The sequence below is a fragment of the Ipomoea triloba genome, chromosome 5, assembly GCF_003576645.1.
Source record: "Ipomoea triloba cultivar NCNSP0323 chromosome 5, ASM357664v1".
NCBI lineage: Eukaryota > Viridiplantae > Streptophyta > Magnoliopsida > Solanales > Convolvulaceae > Ipomoea > Ipomoea triloba.
In genome coordinates this window covers 30283074-30307415 of record NC_044920.1, presented here as the reverse complement: position 1 = coordinate 30307415, position 24342 = coordinate 30283074, and the positions used below count along the sequence as shown (strand labels likewise).

General features: G+C 38.5%; 4 protein-coding genes and 1 long non-coding RNA gene across 5 annotated transcripts; 2 read left to right on the top strand and 3 right to left on the bottom strand.

Annotated features, from left to right (window-relative positions):
* Positions 1-1209: 1209 nt before the first annotated feature.
* LOC116019552 lies at positions 1210-2503 on the bottom strand. The gene is made up of 2 exons (XR_004098731.1): positions 2369-2503; positions 1210-1705 (listed from the first exon to the last, which is right to left on the bottom strand). It is a non-coding gene; the product is annotated as an uncharacterized LOC116019552 (long non-coding RNA).
* LOC116019548 (probable galacturonosyltransferase 12) lies at positions 1513-4355 on the top strand. The gene is made up of 6 exons (XM_031259814.1): positions 1513-1747; positions 1989-2044; positions 2136-2291; positions 2393-2983; positions 3067-3369; positions 3826-4355. The coding sequence occupies exons 1-6, from the start codon at positions 1540-1542 to the stop codon at positions 4108-4110; spliced, it is 1599 nt and encodes a 532-aa protein (XP_031115674.1). The 5' UTR covers positions 1513-1539; the 3' UTR covers positions 4111-4355.
* A 148-nt stretch (positions 4356-4503) lies between these two features.
* Positions 4504-7440, bottom strand: LOC116019549 (transcription factor ILR3-like). The gene is made up of 5 exons (XM_031259815.1): positions 7133-7440; positions 5648-5710; positions 5378-5455; positions 5135-5297; positions 4504-4960 (listed from the first exon to the last, which is right to left on the bottom strand). Exons 1-5 carry the CDS (start codon positions 7267-7269, stop codon positions 4700-4702), a joined length of 702 nt encoding a protein of 233 aa, XP_031115675.1. The 5' UTR covers positions 7270-7440; the 3' UTR covers positions 4504-4699.
* Positions 7441-8365: 925 nt separating this feature from the next.
* LOC116019191 (kinesin-like protein KIN-14N) lies at positions 8366-14050 on the bottom strand. Its single transcript, XM_031259335.1, has 17 exons — positions 13710-14050; positions 12975-13220; positions 12721-12865; positions 12521-12630; positions 12294-12413; positions 11996-12199; positions 11125-11334; positions 10964-11038; positions 10723-10869; positions 10503-10638; positions 10288-10397; positions 9853-10011; positions 9543-9754; positions 9328-9409; positions 9144-9248; positions 8963-9067; positions 8366-8861 (listed from the first exon to the last, which is right to left on the bottom strand). Exons 1-17 carry the CDS (start codon positions 13767-13769, stop codon positions 8679-8681), a joined length of 2409 nt encoding a protein of 802 aa, XP_031115195.1. The 5' UTR covers positions 13770-14050; the 3' UTR covers positions 8366-8678.
* A 3925-nt stretch (positions 14051-17975) lies between these two features.
* LOC116019190 (formin-like protein 5) lies at positions 17976-24338 on the top strand. Its single transcript, XM_031259333.1, has 6 exons — positions 17976-18742; positions 19946-20600; positions 20695-21952; positions 22045-22241; positions 23077-23312; positions 23432-24338. Exons 1-6 carry the CDS (start codon positions 18590-18592, stop codon positions 24152-24154), a joined length of 3222 nt encoding a protein of 1073 aa, XP_031115193.1. The 5' UTR covers positions 17976-18589; the 3' UTR covers positions 24155-24338.
* The last annotated feature ends 4 nt before the right edge of the window (positions 24339-24342 follow it).

Here is a 24342-nt window from a genome sequence, read left to right as displayed (position 1 = left end):
CTTCACGTTCCGAGCCGACAGAACATCTGAAAATATGTAAATTATGATAACTCAATTGAACACAGAAATTTTTTGTATTGCGATCGGTTCTTATAGTGTTATATGTGATGGATTCTTATAGCGTGTCTATTAGTGCCTTAATGACCACTTAAGTAGCTTCCTAAGACAAAGTGAAGGAGTACTTTTTACACAAACAACGGAAAGTGACTACCCAAATCCTTTTCTCTAACAAACCAACAACCAAAGGTCCAGACCCAACCCCGGATGCAGAAAGAAGAGAGCCAGTCCTTTTCCATTTAGAAACATTGTTCTGCCAAATCATGAAAATCCCATGTCAGAATTCAACATTATCGAGGGAACTTTAGTCAAGTTGATCGTATAGTTAATTCGGTAACCATAAGGTTCGTTTGAGTTTCCATGGAAACTGTCTCTTGGGTTTCTTAGTTCAAGCTGGTCCGTTATGGGCTACATAGGCTAATTGACCTTCTTTGTGGTCTTTTATCGCTAGGGTCACAAATGAGTTTCACCCAGAGAGCGTCGTATAATTAGTTTGGTTATCATAAGGTTCGTTTGAGTTCCCATGGGATTGGATTTCTTAGTTCAAGCTAGTCCGTTATGGGCCACATAGGCTAATTGACCTTCTTTGTGGTCTTTTGTTAGCTATGGTCACAAACGAGCTTCACCCAAAGCGTATTTTTGGGTAGCAGCTGCAAACTTTCCATTTGTTAGACATTATATATGGTAGGAATATATTTAGTATCATCTTACGGATTTTGTGTGCATATTCTTAGAGATTTATTTCCGAATCCTTACCTTAGTTAGTATGTATATTCTTGTATAAATACGTGTATTCTTTTGACTGAAAGATCGAAAATATGGAGCTATCCATTTAACATCATTGTATCGAGTACTATTGTCAATAATGTTGATGAGAGTTTATATGTACGTAATACTATCGGCACCATAGAAAATTCTAAAAATACCAAATGTTTGTTGAGCCAAAGTGAAGCAACACCATACTATTATTCTAAAATTCTCTTTTTGAGGTGCAGAGTGCTTTTCAATTTGATTTTTCTTTTGATGTAAATGCTAGTCCTCACAAATTTTATAAAGATTTGACAGATAAAAATGGATAATACCTTATAGAGTATAAGATAAGTTGGGGTTAAAATTCTCCCTCCAACTTCCCTTCTTCAAAACCAAGCCAAGTAAACAAATGCAGCCTTTTTAAGTCTGATGTCTCTTTCTGCCAAACAAACAAATGGCTTAAAATTCTTCAAATCAAACTTTCATTTCATGTGTCAAAATACTACTTGTGCTGAAACCTTGAATACATTACTATCTAGCCTACATGCTAAGCAAGGTTAGGTGATTGATAGTAACTCCCTATCACAGAAGGCCTTTCTTTTACACCGCCTTCTTAAAGTGTTGTTCTTGGCAATCCTAAAGACTTGCTCTCGGGTGATTGTCCGGTGAGCAGCAAAACGATCTTGGCCTTTTGTTTCTGGTGGACGGCAGCCAGAGACGAGAACGATCAAAATGCAGCTTCATATATCACCGAGTCTGAGGCATGTGACTGTTCTTCCATCAAAAGGCGTGAAGGAGTTCATCAAGGTGAAGGTGGTCTCTAGACGGCTGTCATATCGCGTGCTGGTCTACTCGCTCCTCGCCTTTATGCTGTTCCGGTTTACCTTCTTGTTGACGGCTGTAAACACCATTCACGAGGAAAGCAAGTGTTCAGGCATAGGTAAGTCTCTAACCCGTCTAATCTCTAATCATTACAGTAGAAATGAAATCTGGGGAGATCAAGTGCATGTTGCCAAAGACCTTGTGGTCAAGCGGCATGAAGTGACTCTCCCACTGGGAGGTCATGGGTTCGAGCCAAAGTGGGGGCAATATTGACTCGTTGGGCTTCAGTAGGTTGAGAAAGTATATATGAACAGATACTACATGTAATAGGGTCAATAGTACTAAAAAAACAAGTGCAGGTTGCTTGGGGAGGAAAATTGGACCGAGGATTTTGGGAAGGCAGCCTGAACCAAAGGTCAGTTCGTTGTAACATTTTCCTATGTGTTTTTCGGGTTTAGGTAGAAATTTTGGAATTAACAGTTCTGTTTTCCCCGGTTTTCTGTTAGGTTCCAGATGTGATATATCAAGTATTGGAGCAACCTGCAGACCAGACTGATATAGAATTAAGGCCTGAAATTCCTCAGACACTCGAAGACTTAATCGCGGAATTTAAAGGCGATAAACCAGATCCAAAGACGTTTGCAGTAAAGCTCAAAGCTATGGTATTGTAGTCTTATCATTTTTGCATAAAAAGATCAGATAAGCAAGAAATGTCGATTCTAAAAAAAAAACGACTTACTTGTGTTGTTCATCTGCATACCAGGTCACTCAGCTCGAACAAAGGACTAGAACTGCGAAGATCCAAGAATACTTCTACCGTCATGTGGCATCTAGTAGCATCCCGAAGGAGCTGAACTGCCTCGATCTCGTGTTGGCAAATGAGCACTCAACCAATGCCAACGCTCGTCTCCAGCTCCCATCACCGGAACTAGTTCCTGCCCTCGTTGATAATTCGCTCTTCCATTTCGTCTTGGCATCTGACAACGTTCTTGCTGCCTCTGTCGTTGCATCATCGCTCGTCAAGAACTCGTTCCACCCTGAAAAGGTTGTGCTTCACGTGATCACAGACCGGAAGACTTACTCCCCGATGCAGGCATGGTTCTCGTTGCACCCCCTGGCACCTGCAATCATCGAGGTTAAAGGGCTGCATCACTTCGATTGGCTCACAAAGGGAAAAGTTCCGGTTTTAGAAGCTATGGAGAAAGATCAAAAGGCGAGATCCCAGTTTAGGGGTGGTTCGTCAGCCATTGTGGCAAACAAAACAGAAAAGCCGAGAATCATTGCTGCAAAATTGCAAGCGCTCAGCCCCAAGTACAACTCACTGATGAATCACATACGGATATATTTGCCAGAGGTTATTCTCTACACTAATAGCACACAATAAATTCTAGCAATCTCGATCTTTTAACCTGAAATGCATAAAATCTTGTGCTGCAGTTGTTTCCTAGTCTTAACAAAGTGGTCTTCCTAGACGATGACGTTGTGATTCAAACTGATATGTCGTCTCTGTGGGACATTGACATGAATGGAAAGGTGAATGGAGCAGTGGAAACATGTAGAGGAGAGGATAAGTACGTGATGTCTAAGCGCTTCAAGAGTTACTTGAACTTTTCTCATCCACTTATAGCGAAGAACTTTGATCCTAATGAATGTGCGTGGGCTTATGGTATGAACATATTCGACCTTGAAGCATGGAGAAGAACAAATATAAGTCAGACATACCACCACTGGTTGGAAGAGGTAACCACAAACAACATAAGAAGACTGCCCTCTACACTGTTCTTGAGAATCGAAACTCAAATTTTTTTCTTTTTGAATACTACTGACTCTATTACAATACAGTATTTGTTCATAACTACTTTCTCAACCTATTGAAGCACAAAGAGTCAATATCGCCTCCACTGAGGCTTGAACCCACAACCTCCCATATAAGAAGACTGCCCTCTACACTGTTCTTGAGAATCGAAACTCAAATCTTTTTTTTTTTTTTTTTGAATACTACTGCCTCTATTTCAATGCAGTATTTGTTCATAACTACTTTCCCAACCTATTGAAGCACAAAGAGTCAATATCGCCTCCACTGAGGCTCGAACCCACAACCTCCCATATAAGAAGACTGCCCTCTACACTGTTCTTGAGAATCGAACTCAAAATCTTTTTAAGACAATGAATAATGCTTTATATTATCTAATGCAGAACTTGAAATCAGACCTGAGCCTGTGGCAGTTAGGGACACTACCTCCGGGTCTGATTGCGTTCCATGGCCACGTGCATGCTATCGATCCCTTCTGGCACATGCTAGGGCTCGGCTACCAGGACAATACAAGCATTGCAGATGCTGAAAGCGCTGGTGTCGTCCACTTTAATGGCAGAGCAAAACCGTGGCTAGACATAGCATTCCCTCAGCTTCGACCATTATGGACCAAGTACGTTGACTTCTCTGATAAGATCATAAAAAGCTGTCATATTAGAGCACATTGAAACCGGTTCACGAATCTATGAAGGCCAAATTGATTCTTAACAAGAGAAGGAATCGAGGCTTACCTGATGTGAGGTGAGAACTCCCCGGGCTTCACAATTTTTGAACTCCTTCTCCCTACTGCAACTGCTGCCTTCTCTAATGTATAGAAATTCCATCATGTATTGAGTATCATAGGATTTCACTTTCTCTCCACTGTAGAATACACTATCTTCAATGTGAGTTTCAAGATTTATACTTTCAGAAACCTCATTCGGTCATGCAAATAGCAGCCTCAAGAAAAGTTTTGAATCTTGATTTGCTTAAGAGGATTTTGTGAGAGACACGATGCCAAATTTTGGCTCGAAGAGTAGACCAGAAAATCAGAAAAAAGGAAAATTGAGCAAATGACAATGTAGGGCAAACTTATTGAAATTTACAATAAAGCCAGCATCGACTAATTAGTTTGAAGATCACATAAATCTTCCACCATACATCAAATCCGGTTCAAGTACTAGAAAGATACAGATTGAAAGGTCAGCAACGAAGTAAATGGGAGATTAAATCGCATAGTAGGCAGCCCAATTTTTGCAGGCCGGCTATGGAAATGCCTTAAGCAACAGGTGGTCGAAGGACATGATCCTGAGAGGTGTCAACAGCAGCAGGAGGTAAGAACTGCCACATGGCAACCCCAGGGTAGCTAATGACGGGAACCAATTTACTGCCGGCTACTTGACCTTGAGCGGCAAATGCAGCGGGTATTGCAGGAGGCAGGAAGCCAGGTTGTGCATTCATGGTCTTCAGCTGTTGCTCGAGCTTCTCTTTCTCTGCCTTAAGCCTTTGCTTCTCATCCCGAAGTTCAATCTTCTCAGCCTATACAATTGAAAAATATAATAATTAATTCACTAAGATGAGCAGACCTAACAAATATTGAGTTCTCTTTTCATCATACTCATTCTAACTAATGAGGAAGGTTTGGAGTTCAAGGCTGATACAAAAATTAACGGATTGTTTCATCCAGAACCAAAACGAAGGATGAATCATCACCTTCAACTCCTTAATCTTTTCCTGTAGATTCAAATTTGAGTCCTTCAACTTCTGAGCTTCGTTACGTAGCTGTGTCACCACACGTACAGCATCAACTAGGATAGCAGATTTGTCGGTTTTAGGAAGCTTGCCAGGCTCAAGAAGTGCACTCAATTCCGTGAACCTAGATCATATCAATTTAGTTTTGTTCAAGAAATAAATAAAAGGTGAAGACATTAGTACAAAAATGAAGAATAAGCAGACCTATCATTTAGCCTATCCCTTCGCAACTTCTCCCTGCATGCTTTGGAACTTGATGAAGCACATAATTCAGTTCTTGACCTGTAGAAAGAATACAGAAAGGTGAGATGAAGTTTCCTTTAATCAGTGGCTTATGTCCCTCGATAAAACATGCATTTTTCCTAGTAGGCGATATAAGCCAACAAAAATTTTGTTACTGGTAAATAAATTCCCTGTCAAATTTAATACTCTAACAACCAAAGTGTTTCCACAGAAGATGGACAAGTTCTCTACCGTTTCTTGGAGCCAGTTTCCTTTGATCCATCGTTATCCCCACATGATCCATCGAGTTCCGCACTAAAAACAAAACAGAGCACATGATTAATATGTAAAAGAAAGAGAGCGAAAAGATTAGAACACAAGCAAGCAACACAAAAGAACTAAAGAAGAAATAAAGAAACTGCGACATGAATTGCAACATAAGAGGAGTGCATCGACTGATATAAATTGCGAGGAAAAATGACTAAGCAGTGCAAGATCACCAAGGCCCATATGCAGGCAACACATCATCTGATGTAAGAACACTGAGCAATTCGTAAGAAGCAAGAAAGAGATAATTTCCATGTTTTGATGGCCCCATGCACTTAATTCTCCACCACCTAATATGATGAGTAATAGAAAACCACTGCTTAATATGCCATAGAAGTGTTTACAGATACAGAGATACAAACTAGGGAAAGAACATAGCCCCACACTGCCTGTAACCATCACACATGATTAAGTTGAGAGTGTAATTCTCATCTAGGTCTCATCTCTCTTTCTTGATTTTGTAATTAGTAGTGATCATTTCATAAAATCATTCTTTTTCCCCTCTCTCTTTATATCTTTTCTTTCTCTCTACCGTTTCTGAGTTCTTTCTACACCTGGTTAATGGACAAGCTTTTTCCCGGTTGTGAGACTAGATGGTGTTCTCTTCCTTAGCAAGCTATCTATCTGTTTTACAATATTTCTTTTGAAGGCCAAAAGACCTGATTTTTGTGTCTAACCACTCAGCCTAGGCTGATTAGCCCAGGACAAATCTGTGCTAAGTTCTGCATGCACATACAAGTGCATCCATACAGAAACTAAAAAAATTTAGTTCCTTCCTTTGTTAAAAGATTGGATGTTTGGTAAATAGTTGTTAGCTAATTGAGTTAGTGGGTTTGACTAGTTGATAGCATTAGCTGATTGTAGAAATTTGGTAAATTTGTTATTAGCTGAAAAAAAATATTAGCTGATAGTTGATTATATGCAAAAATGACTTTCTAAAAAAACTGATCGAAAAAGCTATTTTGAGTAGCTTTTTGAATTTTAGCATTTTGGAGCAATAAACTCTTACAAAAAGTTAATTAATCAAACACATATATTGAATGTTTAACCAAGTCAAACAACTAATTGTGATCAAATAAGCCAAAATTGGCAGACAAGCTAACTATGTTACCAAACGGGTCACATCCTCCAAAACTGAAAGCTCACCACACAACTAAATCAAATACAATCTCAATCATGTGCTAATTTTCCCTAATTATCCAAATCATATATCACAATAAGTGTTTTTCAAAGCAAACCACATGCAGAAACTCCTAAAACAACAGAATTTGCAGCAATAAAGAAGCTAATCTAATCATAAAACCCACAACACAAGCTCAAAGAACCAAACTTTATTCAATACTTCATATAAACTCAAACTAAACTCGATGGACCCAAACCCAAACTAATCTTTCTGCAGCAAAACGCTACCTGACAGAAGCCGAACCATTCAAGGTCTGCGCGGACCAGCTGAACCCAGAACCCGAAACAGAAAAATTCGCATCGGCAACACTGATATCTTCGAACCCGTAATCGTAGAGCCAGTTGGTATTTTCCTGCAAAACCATTTCCGAGCAGCCGCCGGCGAAAGCCAAGAAATTTCCGGCCAGAAGACAAATTCAGAACACACAAAGCGCGTCCTGGGAATTTTTAATGAAAAGGGGAAAACGAAATCACGGGAATGCGATGGACTACTGATGACGATGTTGGAAAATCGAGGAATCTTTGTTCTTATTCGTGCACAGCAAATTGGCATGTGTTTTACGCAGTGAATTATAATTTTAGGATAAATTTCATATTCCCCCCTCTTCACTTTGATTGTTGCCATATGAGTCCCTAACATTCATGATATTATATTCAAACCCCTTACATTTCATTATCTTTTCATTATCCTCTACAATCGTCCAAGATAAATTTTACAATGTGAAAATAACCTCTACAATCGTCCAAGATAAATTTTACAATGTGAAAATAACATACTTAGTCGTCCAAGATAAATTTTACAATGTGAAAATAACATACTTAGCATAATTGTTTAGCGGATTTATATATTATTATTTATTATTTATATAATAACTGTACTCTACAATCGTCCAAGATAAATTTTACAATGTGAAAATAACCTCTACAATCGTCCAAGATAAATTTTACAATGTGAAAATAACATACTTAGTCGTCCAAGATAAATTTTACAATGTGAAAATAACATACTTAGCATAATTGTTTAGCGGATTTATATATTATTATTTATTATTTATATAATAACTGTAACGTCACCTTTAATTCGTGAAATTGTCTGAAATTCTCAATAATACGTCAATTCCTTTATTTGGTAAAAATTTATATTCTCAGAAATAAGAATGAGTAAAAACAACATATTTGACATAATTATTTAGCGAATTTATATATTATTATATATATAATAACTATAACGGCAACTTTAATTCTCGAAATTGTCTGAAATTCTCAATAATACGTCTATTCTTTTATTTAGTAAAAATGTGTATTCCCAGGAATGGGAATGGGCTATTACTGTCCAATGAGCTTAAGAGCTATTAAGCCCATATGACACTTTTTCTTTGATTATCATCTATTAAATAAAAACTCTAAAATAACATATTATCAACCAATCCTCTGACAATCAAACAATTACAACACAAAACATGAGATAAAATTTTTATCATTAAAAATAGAAAAGAAGTTTCGAAAATTAGTATTGGTACAGCAGGAGATAGTAGCTTGATGAAGCCAAATGTAAATGATTGTAATTGGGGGTGTGGGGGTCTGATACAAAGCCAGTATCTTCTCCACTATACAAAATACAGGGGGGATATGCTGCTTGTTAGGAGGAAATGCTTATATATATTCAGTTAAAAATCAAATGCATTACAGATCTCACACACAGGATGGGGACAAGGTGAAAGAGAGAAAAAACTAGGATGATCATCATCATCATTTCTGTAAAAACATCAGCAGATCAGCCAATGCTGAGGCGAGAATCTGAAGGGGGGCGCAAGCTGGTTTGCCGCCTTGGAATCCCAATCTCGCAAGCGTTCACCCTTGATGCAAAGCGGAGTGAACACAGTGATTCACCCACCGAAGTAGGGTCCGGTGAAACATTGACGAACATCAATGTCTTTGAGTCGCCGCCCAGGCATGGCTGATGAACAAACAGCAGAATTCAATTGATCGGTATATACTTGCTCAGAAATGAATGTAAAAAAGGCTAAGTAAGCATTGTTAGGGGATACAAATGTTTACCTGGAGAAGATATGTCAGCTTTGAGTTCCTGAATGGAATATGCTCCTCTTTCTTTGCCAAAGCAAAGATAACATCACTCAGAGATGATAAACTTTTATTGATAGCCTGAAAACAGATTATTTAGATGAGATCATATGCTGCAGCTATTTCCAAAAGGTCAATTCGCCTTTGTTGTTTGTACCTGAGTTTCTTTCAGTCGGTCTCCAGTAGCCCCACTTCTAGATAAGCGTTCACTGCCCGCAAGGTCAATTAAGTTCAACACACCTTGTACTTGTTGTTCCGTGCTCTGAAAGAACAAGTTACAATAAGATCACCAAAACGAATAAATTGGCATGGTGTTTAGCTATACCAAAGCAGCTTCTTACCTCATTAACACCAGATATTCTAAGAGTGAACACAAAATGGCTTCTTGAAGACTGCTCATTCATCTGAGTCCTCCCGGTGGACCTAGAAGTTTGAAACCCAAAAACAAGTAGGTAACTTAAAGTATTAACATCTGTACAACAGAGCTAACAAAACAGTAATGATTACAAGAATAACAATTAGTTTTAGAAGTCAACCATCAATAAACAGCATATACCTGCTTTGTGCTGCTCGTTCTAAAAGGTATGAAACTTCTTTGCTGCTACGAACATCCAAAACTGTTAAGTCAGACACGTGGGTGTTGCCATTTCCATCATGTTTTATTGCATATTGCTTTCCTCCATTCTCACTTCTTGAGGCATCAAAACCTGATCGATTTGGAGACAGAAGGTCTCGAATTGTTTCGTTGTATATTTCAAGCATTGATACCTAAAAACAGACAGACAAGAACGATATAATCAACACTAAAGAAACATATTAATGAGACTTGGTTAACAGAACATAAAGCATTTCCTCACTGCCCCAACCTGCATGTCATATTTCCATCCTTGTGCGTGATTATTTTGCCTTGTTTGGAATACTTGCTCCAATGTCCGTGGGATTAGCCCTTGCTGATCGGCCCCTGGATTGCCCATCATGGTATAAGTCTTACCAGAACCTGTCTGGCCATACGCAAATATACAGACCTGAAAAAACAGAATACACCACCATTTTTAGCAGGCAAATATTGCTCATACTTCCATGGAACACTGTAACAACATATCATTGTTATAATGTGAACAAAACTACATGCTATTTTATTACCAAAACAAATTTATGCAGTATTCCAACAACCAAAAGAACATTATATAGTAGTTTTAAAACAAGACAAAGAACCAAACACCCAACAATCATAAGGAGACATGATTTGCAGTTCATAGCATTTAAGAAGATCAAATTAAGTGCTGAGGGGAAAATATCACCTTGTAACCATCAAGAGCACTCTGGACAAGTTGTGATATTTCATCAAAAACATCCTTTTGTGAGGCCTCAGGGACGAATACTTTGTCAAAGGTGAAAGGGTGTTTTTGCCCTTATATAGAAAGAAGAAAAAAAGAAAAAAGAAAAAAGGAGAGTTAAAAAAGGAGATTAGAAGTACATAATATTATTTTCAAATTCATTTGAATTAACTACCAACCATTATGCGTCAACTCAATGCCCCGTCCAAGTGTTTCAAATGATGTTGGAAAAGATACAACCTTTTCTGCACTAATGGCATCATCAGATAATGCAGGGCGCACTCTGCAGAACACTCTAATATTGCCTTTTAGTTCCTGCATAACCCCATTCATTAATGAAAATTGATAATCCATAACTGAAAGGAAAAAGTTTACTGCACTTTAATCCAAGAATATTACCAGAATTGTATTGTGCAATTTTTTACGAAGTTTTTCACCCTCAACAATTTTTGTTTCCGCCTCTGAAAGTCGCTGATTTAACTCGTTGATAACTTGCTTTTGTCTTTCATATTCTGATTTTGTTTCTAGAGCTGACATGTCAGACATCTGATAAAGCAACATAGATTAATAACACAAGTTTGGATAACTACATAATTTGAAGAGCTTCAGTGGAGATAAAATGTCTTAGCACATTGTATACCTGTAACTTCGTGTCTGCAAAAGAAAGTTGTTCCTGCAATCTTCTAATTTGTTCACATTGAGACAAACATCTTGCCTGGGAAAAATATTACACAATATTGTTACTGAACAGAAAATATCATTATAAATCATGATTGAGAAACCAAAATTACAAAAACACACCTCCAGCTCATTAGACTTCACTGTCAGGTTGCCCAACTCAGCAACAGATTTTCCAGTGCACTCCTTGTATTTTACTACTTCCTCTGTTAAAATCTGGACTTTTGCTAGCTGACTGTCCCGGTCAGTCCTCATGTTCTGCAGATCTCCCCGCAGACATCCCACCTCAGAAGCTAAAGTTTCTTTTTGCCTTATGGCCTCATCTTGAGCAGTCTAAATACATAAATCATAAAAAGTCATGAGAATCTAGTACAGAGGACCGCATACAATATCAAATACATAGTTATACAAGCTGTACCGAGCCTAGATAAATAGATTTATAATCTACAACAAAATCACATGTATCATTTAGAAAGAAATAAAGGCATCAGTGGGGCAGTAGGGAATTTTCATGGTTGTAATATTGCTAGCAGAGATATCACAAGTAATAATTTAAGCTTTTTCCAGATTAATCTACTTTAAAAACGAAAATTGCACTATTAACCGCTGAATAAACTATTCACTGCAAAAGCAGAGGTGCAGAGAAACAAACATGGTAACTCAAACCCCTAAGTGAATCAGAACTTATCTCCCTGACATGTTGATCTCAGAATATAATGTATAGCAGGTAGTTCAGACGGAATTCCAAAAAATATACAAAAAATCTAATGTTAATCAGAATGGATTCCCCACCCTCCCATCAATTCCAGCTTTTTACTGGAAAACACCCATGGATTTACTTCTTCCTCATAGGTGTCATCATATAACAGGAAGAAGATCATATAACAAGTAGAAGATAACAACAATTGAGAGAGGATGTTCCTTGTCCACATATATAAAAAATTTCTTTGAAAGCATAAGATAGTGAAATGAATAAAAGAGAAGATGGCCTAACCCTAGAAGATGCAAGCTGTTCCTGCAAAGAAGTATAGTGACCCCTCAATGTGCTGAGGTTTTCAACTACAGCAGCTTTCTCTTTCTCCACACGCTTGAGTGTCTCATTAGTAGTAGCAAGCTCAGACTGAAGTCTACTATTGTATTGCTGTAAACTTGTGTTATACTCTTGCAACCGCTTGTACGTATCATTTAGATATTGAATCTGAATATCCAATACGCATCAAATTATAAGTTATCAACCAGACAACAAAGTGAAAAGAATACCAATAAATCCACAAAATAGGCATCTACAGTACCTTTTGATTGGCAGTAGTTAAATCTTGTTGAGCTCTCTTATGCTCCTCTGAAAGTGATGCTTGCAGTGTCTCTGCTGCTACCCTGGCCTCTTTCTCTCTACTAAGAGAATTAAGGGCTTCCTGATCATGAATTAAGCAATTTATTTACAAAGTATTATTAACACTCCAATAACATTCATCTGAAATGCCTAAGTTTGCTAAGGAAACAGTTTCAGGATATGCATTACCGATTTTTCAGATTCCTCCTTCTTCAAATTGTCCTGTAACACAGCAATATTTTTCCTCAACTCCATAATGATTGCATTCAATTCTTCTTCCTTTGATTTCATTAGCATATCTAAGAGGAGCCCAAAACCAAAAGTACAATGAGTGAGCATATCCATTGATCTCCTCAGAACTAATTTAAATAATAGCAGTAAAGTCATACCCATCTCGTTGCACTTCTTCTCTGCTGATTCTAGCAAGCTTTTGAGTGACTCCTGTTCAGAAACATAGTTTCCCTCAAGCTGTTGGAACCACCTAATGCACTGCTTAAGCCTTCTAATATATTCCGACATTTGATCACATTTTTCCTAAAAATAATGAAGAAACTCAGCATAACAGACCTCTTTAACACCCAATATATACTAATCAAATATACAAAATATAGCATTATACTAGAAAAATATCTAGACTAGCTACCTTCATATTATACTTGTTCTTAGTTTTCAGCTTCTCAACTAGCAATGCTTCAACATCTTCCTTGTTAAACTCAATAACTCCACAATCTGAGCCAGCACTACTCGGCGGTCCACTGGTTGGAGGCAGATCTGCACTCCCATTTACCACAGCAAACGCCTGTCTACCAGGTCTAACTCCAGACGGCATCTTTGTATTCCCAATCTTTCTTTTCTTATCTACTGACACCTCATCCACTGCAAACTTTCCCTGAGAACACCAAATAAATTTTAGTATCCCAAAAGTTCAAAATTTCACCAGAATCGCCGCAAGACTACTACTCTATTAACAAAAAGTAATGAAATTACTCATCTATAACGAAATAGAGCCCTGAAGAAATTCAAGACTCTAACCTAAAAATTCAAATTTTCACCACACAACAGAACCAATTTTAAAAACCCCATTTAGACGCTGAAAAGTATCAACCCCGTGAAAGCCCATTCTGGTCAGAAATCAATCGCTTGTTCTACAAATGGGAGACCGGGATGAAGAAAATCACTAAATTTTGTATTCAAAATTTCACCACACAACAGAACCATTTCGACGATGGAAATAATTAATCCTGTGAAAGCCCATTCTGGTCAGAAATCAAACGATTGTTCTTCTACTAATGGGCCACCGGGATGAAGAAAACCACTAAATTTTGTTTCTTTTTTGATAGATAGAGAAAAAGAAAGAGAGAGAGTGCGGAGGTCTTACGTTGGATGGACTCGAAGGAGTTGGAGCTACAGGAGGCTTGTTCTGGCTCTTGGGAGCCATTTGAAAGTGAGCGCAATTATGGAAGGAGATGTAGAGAGAGAAACAGCACAAAACGGACAGAGAAAATGTAAAATCAAGGGGAAATGAATTCCGGAAGCTTTTAGGGTGGGGGGTGGGGGTGGGGTCTAGGGTTTGGATTGAAACTTAAGCTACCAGATCTTATCGCAGCCGTTGCTTTGAATTCCAGTAAACTGGACGATCTCTCTCTCTCTCTCTCTCACTATCAGACAGTGATTTTCAATTCTTTAACCCTAAAAAAGAAATGAAAATGGCGGAAAATGATTCTCTCTCTCTTTCTCTCAATCTCTTATCTCTTAATCTATATGACTATATCTTCTCTCCGGGGACTTGATCGGTAATTTACAACGGAGGGGCCGGGGTGGCGCTGGGTGGGGGTGGGTGGTGGAGGTGTCGGGTCGGGCATAAGAGGGCGGAGCGTAGGGTAACTTTTTTTGAATTTTTTTGAAATGGGATCAGGCGGCACGAGCGTATAGATTCGTTGAATTGTTGTTTGACGATTTTGTCCCTAACGGTTAACTTGAATTTCCACCATTTGACTTTCTCTTCTCTTTTTCCCCCTTTGGTTTCTTCTATTTGAATTGATTACAAAATACACTCCATATGGCACCAAAGAGTTCTATTACACGGTCAAATTATTACAAAATTAATATATTATGAGTAATACTACATGTCTACATGTCTCTATGAAAAATAAATTTCATTTGAAATAGCATCTTTTAATATAAAATTGTTAAGGTATCAATTATCGTGTTTGATGTGGTAAATACGGTCATTCCCACAAATACGTATGAATAGTAAGGTCGGATCGTGTGTGGATCTTTTAATCATCCGTTTGTTGGTTTAAGTAGTTGAGCCTGGAAGATGACAGTGAGTCAGAGGTTTCCGGACCACCAATAATTATGTGGAAAATGTCAAAAAGTCCCTCATCCTCGCATTTAATGTGGTATTTATATGGGGTAAATGGAACACATGTTGAAGGCTCGGCACACATGACAAGTGTGGGCCATGCATAGGGGAAGGTTAGAGAGTTTACTAATCCCAGATGGGTTGAATTAAAGGAACGAGGCTAGCTTATGAAGTGGGGAAGGTCAGATGGCTCGTCCCGACCTAAAATGGTCGGTGCGGATAAGGCAGGAAAATATTGCCGCTAGCTAAGCCCTTGTTTGGTCCTTTATCTCAGGTCAAGTCGGTCGACTTTAAGGTCAGTAATGATCGATAATAGCTCCTCTCAATAACTTGACTAGATACCGAGCAGGTATGCGGTGCATACATGCAAGAGAAGTCGGGAAATATTCCCTATCAATGTTAATTTGTATTAGGTGCCTAGTATAACCAAGCATGCAGTTTTTAATTTAATTGATTGGCCGTTTAACTAATAAGTCTCTATTAAATAACTATCCTAGTTAATTATAATAGTATAGAATGTTTAAAAATTAGTTTGTTAGTCGATAGTTGAATGTGTTAGTTATTTTGATCAATTAGGATGATATATAGTATTAACGATTTGTAGAAAAATGTTTCACATAACTAACACTTTCGCACAAAACTATATATAGATAGATAGATAGAGGGAGAGAGAATAAATGAGAGTGATGACTTGGTGCTAGGGTATGTATAATACAAAGAATAGTATATATAATATATATGTAGGAGGTGAGGAGTGAGATCGAGGAAGCCATGCATCGACTTCAATGACACAAACAGCTCCCTCATGTTGTTGGTGACACAAACTTTTCATTTCTTGTTGGTAACACTCTTATCATCACAAGCAATCTCTTTCTTTGAACCCTTTTTGTGTAGCTTCTTCAATACCCCCATCCACCACTACACCATTCAAATTGATATCTCTCCTTCCTTAGCTTCCCATATATCTCACCAAGAATCTATCCCAAACGTGTTCTCTTCAAAAACTCCCATCCCATCCTTCCACTCACCTTTCCAACTCAATATCTAACATCATATATATCATTCACCTAAAAGTAGTCTACAACTATAAATATATAAAAAGACAAACGTGAGTCATGCATGAATGTATTATAAACCCCAATAATGCTTTAAAGACATCATTGAAATACTGCATGCTACCTAGTTGCTGGTCGACTTTGAATTGTTTGCCTTAGCTTGCTTCTATGTATGCATGAAGAATTTTTTTCATTGTTTAGTTACTATTATATTTCTCAATCAATTATTTTCCGAAAGCATTGATCGATATTATATTCAAACTTGGCATTAAACTTGTTAGGGTAGGTGTTTGCATTGGCAATGGTATGTAATTGTACGTACTGTTGTGATATATACCTGATTATATTAATTGTTTTGATCAACTGATACCCTATTAACGATTTATAAGAGATGAGAGTGCTCGGTAAATAAGATGTACACTATTTCTCAATCAGTTGTTTTTTTGAAAGTACTGATATTCATATCATCGATCAGCTTCAAACAAATAACTTTATATGATAAAAATGAGCGTGACTCGAAAATGAATCACCATCTTTATTAACAAGTTCTTATATGCTAAACTAAAACAATTTGCTTGTTATCAACGCATGCATGCATGGCCGCATGACCTAACAATGCATGATATAAAAATAAAGGGAGTTGAAACAGACAATGGAATAAAAACATAAGTTTATTGGAGTTAGACTGTGTTGGGAAAAATGCAAAAAAAATAAGTTTGGATGAGTTGGGAAAATTGCTTACGTTAGAAGATTAGAATGTTGGCTGGTACGTTCCATCCAAATGGAGGAGGACCAGCCCATCTTGATCGAGTTGGAAGCCGGTCACAAAGACACAAAAACACTACATTATATGCGGGGTATCAATCCCTATGCCTCTCGCATGCTAAGCTAGCACTCTACCATTTGAGTTACATCCCCACACTTCATAGATTTTGTGTAATATTTTTACAGTATTGCGAAAATGTTAATATATTTAACAAAGTGGCATGCATGTCATATGTAAATAGTAAATGCATATTATTATAAATGCTAATGCATATCAATTTAAAAATCTATCTAGTAAGAGCAACCACAATAGTGATTTTCGCTCAGTTTTTTAGGAAGAAATAACTAGGAATTAGTTTTTATCTAATGGGAAATGTGGAGGGTTTGGCTAGATGTTTCTCCTGTAAATATGATTTTTGAGTGAAATTCACTTTTGGGGGAAATGGAAAAATTTGCGCAAATTGTTGCGCGTGTGCAACAATCTATGCATCCAGAAAGCAAGAAACTCATAAAAATCTATAACTATTGAGGTTGTTCAAAATGTGTAGTAACATGGTAGCTAGCTACGGCTTGCACCTTGAATAGTAAAGCTCAAGCTTCGAATTTTGGAGGGCTTGAGATCATAATATATACCACTCAGTTAGTTATCTTTATATACATGGTTGAGTATTTGCAAACCAAATATTATTTAAAGAATCTAAAACTAACAAATGATGGGGCATTATAGATTCTCATCTCTCCAAATTCTTCCTCTTTCATTGGGATATCATCTCTCTTATCTCTTATAATATGGGGAAAAAAAGAAATCTTGAATGGCCTTTAAGGAACTTGACCACTTATACAAACCTGCCCACCAACAAATATAATAAAAATTCATTTGACTCGACATAACCAAAAAGCCTCCTTTTTTCTTTTATCTTTTTTTTTTTTCAAATTTTCACATAAAGAAGAAAATCCTTTTTTGAAGCATATAAATTGCCTAAACAAATTGGTGCTATGCATTTAACCATTGTACCCGCCCTATGCATCTTTAGTCGGACTAGATACATGGGAGCTCTCCCAACTTATGCTACTCAATTCATAACGTTCAAATAAAAAAAAAATACAGTTCTCTATCTAAATTAATATTTATCCGATTACATATATTTTGTCATATAAATTAATTAATCTCATTATGAATTATCATAATTCATCCTATCATCGACAATGTGACATTTTATGATTTCTATAAATTAATTGAAACGGTTTCTATATATGATCTTTTATTTTAAAAATATTTTCGTATATAATAATATAATACTATACAAAAATAAAAGAATAAAAAAACTTTTTACACTATAATTTATTTTTATTTTTTTCATTTTGGCATGAACAAGAGATAAGTAAGACAACTCATGAGTCATCGATTGAACGAGAAACAAAGTTGAAAAAAAAAATTAAATTTTGAAAAAAAAAAAAAAAAAAAAGGGAAAAAGAGACGAAGAAACCAAAAAGCAAATAACGATTGTTATGTCCTTCCAGCTTTCATCCCATGTAAAAAACTGGCATGCTTGGCGGTCACCATCCCACGCCACCCTATTCCCTGAATATTCAAAGTTTGTGCATTTGGAGCTTCTTTTGCTCGATCCCAGAATGCGCAAAAACCTTCAAGATTAGGGATTTGGAGAAAAGGAAAAATCTTTGTGGGTTCGTGGGTTGGCTGTTTCCTGAGGATCCAATTTCTAGGAACTATTCCCATTCTGATGCTACGAGCTTGGTATTGCATTTCTTGATTTTAATCCCAAATTTTGGCTTTTCTGGGGGGAGAAGGCAAAAAAAAGAAAACAATTGTGGAGGAGGGTGGCCCCTAAAATTGATTTTTGGATGAATTTTAGATGTGGGTCACTAGAATTCTTGGCAGAAATTCTATGAATGTGACACTTGAAGTGCTGTGCATTGGGGAATGTCTGGCATTGATGATTGTTGCTTCAAAGACTTCAGCTTTGGGCTATTTTGAGCAAGGGGGACGGTTTTTAGGTTCTAGTAATGATATGAAAAGTGTTGAATGGGTTTTGGGTGCTGATTTAAGAACAAATGTATGTCAAGGGAGTGCTTGTGTATATTGTGTATGTGTTTATGATTGTCACTTTAGGATCAGCAAGCCAGGAGAAGGAGAACATGTCAGAAGAGGCCAAACAGGATTTACTTGCCAGTCTAATAAACTCTGGGGAGATTAATCAAGATAAGGTACTAGGCTGCTATAGCCTGTTCATTTTCCAGCTTTGTGTGTTTCTGTATGCCAAACTTGCAGTCTTTTTACTGGTTGTTTGATTTAGCTTTGGGTTCATATGGTTTGTAAATGCTGGAGTTTAGGGCCATAGATGCTGCCACAGTGACGCTGTGACATTTTCATTGCATATGTTTGGCCTGATTACTGACCAAAATTTATTTTTCGTGTACCTTGGTTCCTTTACCATATGGCGATGTAGAAAGATGACCATGAATGGTTTCTTTAGTAGCTATCATTTGCTAATATGTCAGGATCAAGTATGTGTTTTGATTTTCTGTTTGATGTGACCTCTGTGATATGTTATAGTATGAGGTAGACTTCATTTATTAGGTATTTTAAGCTAGCCTTGAGATTTCTATTTCTTTGATTCTTTTCCAGTTATTTCTCGTTAATATCGTTGGCTGATATACTTTTCCTTTTCTTATCATATAATTGCATACACCCTTTAAGATGATAGTTCTCTTTGACACTTGAACTTGCGTAATATTTTTCTTTTCTTATTGTATAATTGCATATACCCTTAAGATGATACGGAGTAATTCTCTTTGCCTCTTGAACTTGCCTAAAAATGTCAGCATCACGCCTTTCCTTCTCCTGTCACGGGAAATGGAGGAGAGGGCAAAAGCGGGTTGCTGAAAGCCTGAAAGGGCAAGATGGCTAACGATGCAGTTCAGGAAGCCAAGTCTGGTCTAGCATGTTTCAAACTGACACAAAACGAACTGATTTTTCTAGCGAGATTATGTTGGTTGGTAATATGGGGTTCGAGTAGGGTGGTGTTCAACATGCCCAAACAGCCAAACCAGTTTGTTGCCAAGATGGTGATTCGTCACCTAAAGAATGTGACAGCATTGTGTTTTGAACCTACTCATGTTTAATCAATGTGGTGAAATATCTGAGAGAATATGAAATTTATTTTTTTGAATGCTACTGACTCTATAAGCAAAAAGAGTCAACAACGCCTTCACTGAGGTTCGATCTCATGACCCCCCATATGGGAGAGTCACTACCTGCCATCTGAGCACAAAATGCTTGGCAGAATATGAAATTTATAGTTGTAGTGTTTCTTGTTTTGTAATGCTTATGTATAAGATTGTGTGATTACATGTATACATGTAATGTATGTATAAGATAATTTGAATGCAAGTGTGTTGCTGCTGCAGGCTGAGCTAGTATGGCTAAACTGTAGGATAGAGTTGATAGATGCCATGGCAACAGTTCAAGATCTCGAGTTTTACATCCAAGAGAACAAAGGGAACAATGGAATCGTTTCCAAAGGTAGGTCAAGAACCAAAGACGATAAGCAGAAATTTATAGATTTCTTGCACCCGCTGGTTAAACAAACCCTTGAGGATTGTTTATCGAAGAAAAATCTGATGTTTCTTGTGTCTGGAAAGGGAAAGGGTTCAAAAGCTTGGTATACCAGGTTTATGGACAGTTTGTTTGCTAGGCACAGCGTGGCTAAACAGTCTGAATTGATTCAGCGGTTTGTAGAGTCCCCTTTTCCATACCACAAAGTGGCATCACGCAGTCCAGGACATCCAAGGCCTAAAGCGTTTAAATCTGAACTGCATGATGATCCTGATCAGTCAAGCTTAAAGCCTGGGGCTCGTGTGCTTTCTCAAGCGTCGGATGCAGCATCAATCGAAGCTAAACACACGCAGACACTGATTATCGCTGTTACTGTGACTGCTGCAGTCACGAGTATTGTAGTTTCCCTGTTTTTTATATGTTATTTGAAGGTTTTCTCCAATGGACCGGGGCTGGGACCAAACGATGAGAAGCCTCTTTTGAGCCTAAGCAGAAATGACTTCCCTGGTAAAAATCAATGTTTCGTTTTGCTATCGTGGTTTGTTAGTACAGGCTTGTCTTCTGCTTCACTGAATATTTATTTCCAACTTCGAAATTTCAGCTTCAGCTTCACAGAAGGTGCCGCCTTATGGGAATTCATTAAGCAACAGAAATCATTCTGTTTCTAAGAACTCGGGTGAAAACATGGGCGAAAATTTGTCCATGGACCCACAGGCTGATGAAAGTAACTCCAAATTAGAAGGTCCTGTAGGAAGTATTTCTAGTGTTTGTGCCAACTCTGTAGAGGACTCTGCACAAGTGGCGCCTGGTTTAGGCACAGTTGGATTGCCCTCGCTAAAGCCTGGTTTAGGCAAAGCTGGATTGCCCTCGCTAAAGCATGGTTTAAGCAAAGTTGGATTGCCCTCGCTAAAGCCTCGTTTAAGCACAGTTGGATTGGGCTCGCTAAAGCCTCCCCCAGGTAGGGTAGTTCCTGAAGAACCTCCTCCGGGAGTCCCTCCTCCTGATGAAGCTGCTGCTCCTTCACCGCCATCACCTCCTCCCGAGGAAGCAGCTGCTGCACTGCCACCTCTGGAAGAGGAAGCAGCAGCTCCTTCACCGCCACCTCTGGAAGAGGAAGCTAAACCTTTACCGCCACCTCCTCCAGACGAAGCTGTACCGCTTCCACTAAAGCCTCCACCTGGTAGGGTAGCTCCTGCAGTACCCCCTCCACTAGTCCTTCCACTAAAGCCGCCCCCTGGTAGGGTAATTCCTGCAGTACCACCCCCTTCAGCACTCGCTCCTGATGGAATTCGTCCACCATCTCTGCCTCCTCTACAAATTGGTGGTCCTCCCCCACCATCACCCCCAGCCCGAGGTAATGGCCCTCCTCTCCCACCACCTCCAGGGTGTGGCTTTGGCCCTCCACCGTCTCCAGGCAGTGGCTCATATCCACTGCCATCTCCAGGCAGTGCCCCACATCCACCGCCATCTCCAGGCAGTGGCTCATTCCCACCATCTGGTGCTGGCCCATCACTGTTGCGAGCCCCCAGTGCTGGCCCACCACCACCGCCACCTCCCGGCGGCGGTGCTGACCCATCACTGATGCGAGCCCCTAGTGGTGGCCCACCACCACCGCTACCTCCCGGACTGATGCGAGTCCCAAGCGCTGGCGGACCACCACCTCCACCAGGCGGTCTTGCTTCACCACGTCCACCTCCACCGGGTATGAAGCTGCCTCGGCCTCCATCTGTTGGAGCGTCTCGTCCAGCGGGCCCAACGGGTCCACCTAAAACTAAACTAAAGCCATTCTTCTGGGATAAGGTTCTAGCCAACCCTGATCATGCAATGGTTTGGCATCAGATAAAAGCAGGATCTTTCCAGTAAGTTTTTCTTCTCTCTTTTTTCTTTTTAACTAATGAATCAGTGTTTGTATACTAATGCACTTGCTGCACAATGTGTTTGATTGAAACAGGTTTAATGAAGAGATGATAGAGACTCTATTTGGTGCTCAAGAAAAAAAAGACAAAGATACCAAGAAAGACACTTCAGCCAAAAAACCTGCAAGCCTGTTTATTCAAATTATTGATCCAAAGAAAGCACAAAATATATCAATTCTCCTAAAAGCTTTAAATGTTACAACAGAAGAAGTTTGTGATGCTATTAAAGAAGGTGAGGGCCATTCTTTAGGGACCATTTGGTAATGATTTTCTTTTGTTTATGGTTTTGGTTTGAGAAAAAAAATGTTTCTATTTTGTTCCAAGCAAAAACTAAAAATATAAGCATGTTTGCTTCCATATTTTGTCTATAATGTAATGTGTGAATTAATGAAGTACTTCATCTATTTACTTTCTTCTTTTAAAAAAAAAAAAACTCATATCTTTATTTGCTAGAATGGAATCATAATATGCTTTCATTATGCTTCCTTAGACATCATTTGCCATCATGGAGATGAGAGAGGAAATTTACTTTTAAGATTAGTATTAGATTTTTCTACAATGCCAATACTATTGTGTACAACCATGCATGCTATATGTCTACCTCGTTGTATTGGATAATATTAATACCAGTTAGAGGGATCATACATGATTGTACTTGATACTCTAAAAAATCCCTGTTAGAGAAATAGGGTGTTAGTTGAGAAAATTACTCTTAGCCCTAGGTTTTGGTGTTAGGAATCTGTGGCTATTAGTTCCTCTCTTGTATAAGTAGCTCTACACTTTGTACATATGATTAGAATATAAGAATATCACAGAGAATATATACAAAATACTAGTTGAGTTTTCTAGTTAGTTTATTGTTTAACAATCCCCTCCGATTTTCTTGGTAGTTAAAATATATTAGTGGACTGTGATATTGACCATTATATTATGACATCAAGAATGATATTTTCCCTGATTTGTCAAGGAGTAGTTTTTTAATGCGTTGTTGATAGTGGAGATTTCAGTATTTTGTTGTTGCATATTTCCAGTGTGAAATCAGTGGCTAACGTTTTATAGTGAACCAGGAAACGAACTTCCACCTGAGCTAATTCAAACTCTGCTGAGGATGGCCCCGACGTCTGATGAAGAGCTGAAGCTGAGGCTCTATACTGGCGAGCTTACTAAACTAGGGCATGCAGACAAGTTCATGAAAATCATAGTTGAAATTCCATTTGCCTTTAAGAGGCTAGAAACACTGCTGTTCATGTGCACACTTCCGGAGGAGGCATCAGCGGTTAAAGAGTCGTTTAAAACCCTAGAGGTAGATCTCGATTTTCATGAACTGTTAGCTTGCAAATGTCCATGCTCGTCTTTCTGTTGTGGCTTCATTGCTATTCAGATTCTTGAAGTTTTAATTTCTCGTCCATCCTTTGTATCCAGGATGCTTGCACGGAACTGCAGAATAGCAGGCTGTTTATGAAACTCCTCGAGGCTGTTCTGAAAACTGGCAATCGGATGAACGATGGGACATACCGAGGTGGAGCACAAGCATTCAAACTTGACACGCTACTAAAATTAGTAGACGTGAAAGGGGTAGATGGCAAGATCACGCTCCTGCACTTTGTCGTTCAGGAGATTATCCGCACAGAAGGCATGAGAGCTGTGCGGGCAGCCAAGGAGCTAAGGAGCATGTCGAGCATCAAGTCTGAAGATCTAGTCCATGATGTCCCCAACGATTCCGAGGAGCATTTAAGAAACATCGGTCTCCAGGTTGTGTCGGGCCTGGCAACCGAGCTCGAGAATGTGAGGAGAGCTGCAATTATTGATGCAGATAACTTGCAATCAACAGTTGGAAGGCTAGGCCAAGGGCTATTACAAGCCAAGTCAGTCCTAAACTCATTAATCGATAATGTACCCCCAGACGACCCGTTCTACCAGACACTGCAGGCTTTCGTGCAGGATGCCGGGGTTGAAGTCGCATTTCTGCTCGGGGAGGAGAAGCGCATATTTGCCCTCGTTAAGAGCACATTCGATTACTTCCATGGGAATAACGCCAAGGATGAAGGTTTAAAGATTTTCATTATAGTTCGCGATTTCCTAATTATACTAGAGAAGGTATGCAAAGAGATCAAAGCTGCACAACTGGCAAAGCCAAAGACATAATCTCAATCATCATCACCATCATCTTTCTGCAACTATGAGTTATGGTTCTAGTTCAGACCTCTTTGGTTATGAAGACTTCTTACTTCTTAGTTGTGTATATAGGTATGCAAATGAGCATATCCTTTGTTTAACAATCTTTCAATTTATTATGAAAAAAAAAAATCAATCTTTGATTTAATTTAAAGCTG

Bases quoted from the DNA above. Each gene is read 5' to 3' on its own strand.
- LOC116019549 (XM_031259815.1), bottom strand. From the start codon at position 7,269: ATGGTTTTGCAGGAAAATACCAACTGGCTCTACGATTACGGGTTCGAA. The intron at 5,711-7,132 runs GTAGCGTTTTGC...TTTTGTTTTTAG, and splicing joins AATGGTTCGGCTTCTGTCAG to TGCGGAACTCGATGGATCAT. The intron at 5,456-5,647 runs GTAGAGAACTTG...TTCTTTCTACAG, and splicing joins GAAACTGGCTCCAAGAAACG to GTCAAGAACTGAATTATGTG.
- LOC116019191 (XM_031259335.1), bottom strand. From the start codon at position 13,769: ATGGCTCCCAAGAGCCAGAACAAGCCTCCTGTAGCTCCAACTCCTTCG. The intron at 10,398-10,502 runs GTTGGTAGTTAA...TTTCTATATAAG, and splicing joins CATTGAGTTGACGCATAATG to GGCAAAAACACCCTTTCACC. The intron at 9,249-9,327 runs GTAAGAAGCTGC...TTGTTCTTTCAG, and splicing joins GAATATCTGGTGTTAATGAG to AGCACGGAACAACAAGTACA.
- LOC116019190 (XM_031259333.1), top strand. From the start codon at position 18,590: ATGTATGTCAAGGGAGTGCTTGTGTATATTGTGTATGTGTTTATGATT. The intron at 21,953-22,044 runs GTAAGTTTTTCT...TGATTGAAACAG, and splicing joins ATAAAAGCAGGATCTTTCCA to GTTTAATGAAGAGATGATAG. The intron at 22,242-23,076 runs GTGAGGGCCATT...ATAGTGAACCAG, and splicing joins TTGTGATGCTATTAAAGAAG to GAAACGAACTTCCACCTGAG.
- LOC116019548 (XM_031259814.1), top strand. From the start codon at position 1,540: ATGCAGCTTCATATATCACCGAGTCTGAGGCATGTGACTGTTCTTCCA. The intron at 2,984-3,066 runs GTTATTCTCTAC...CTTGTGCTGCAG, and splicing joins TACGGATATATTTGCCAGAG to TTGTTTCCTAGTCTTAACAA. The intron at 3,370-3,825 runs GTAACCACAAAC...TATCTAATGCAG, and splicing joins ACCACCACTGGTTGGAAGAG to AACTTGAAATCAGACCTGAG.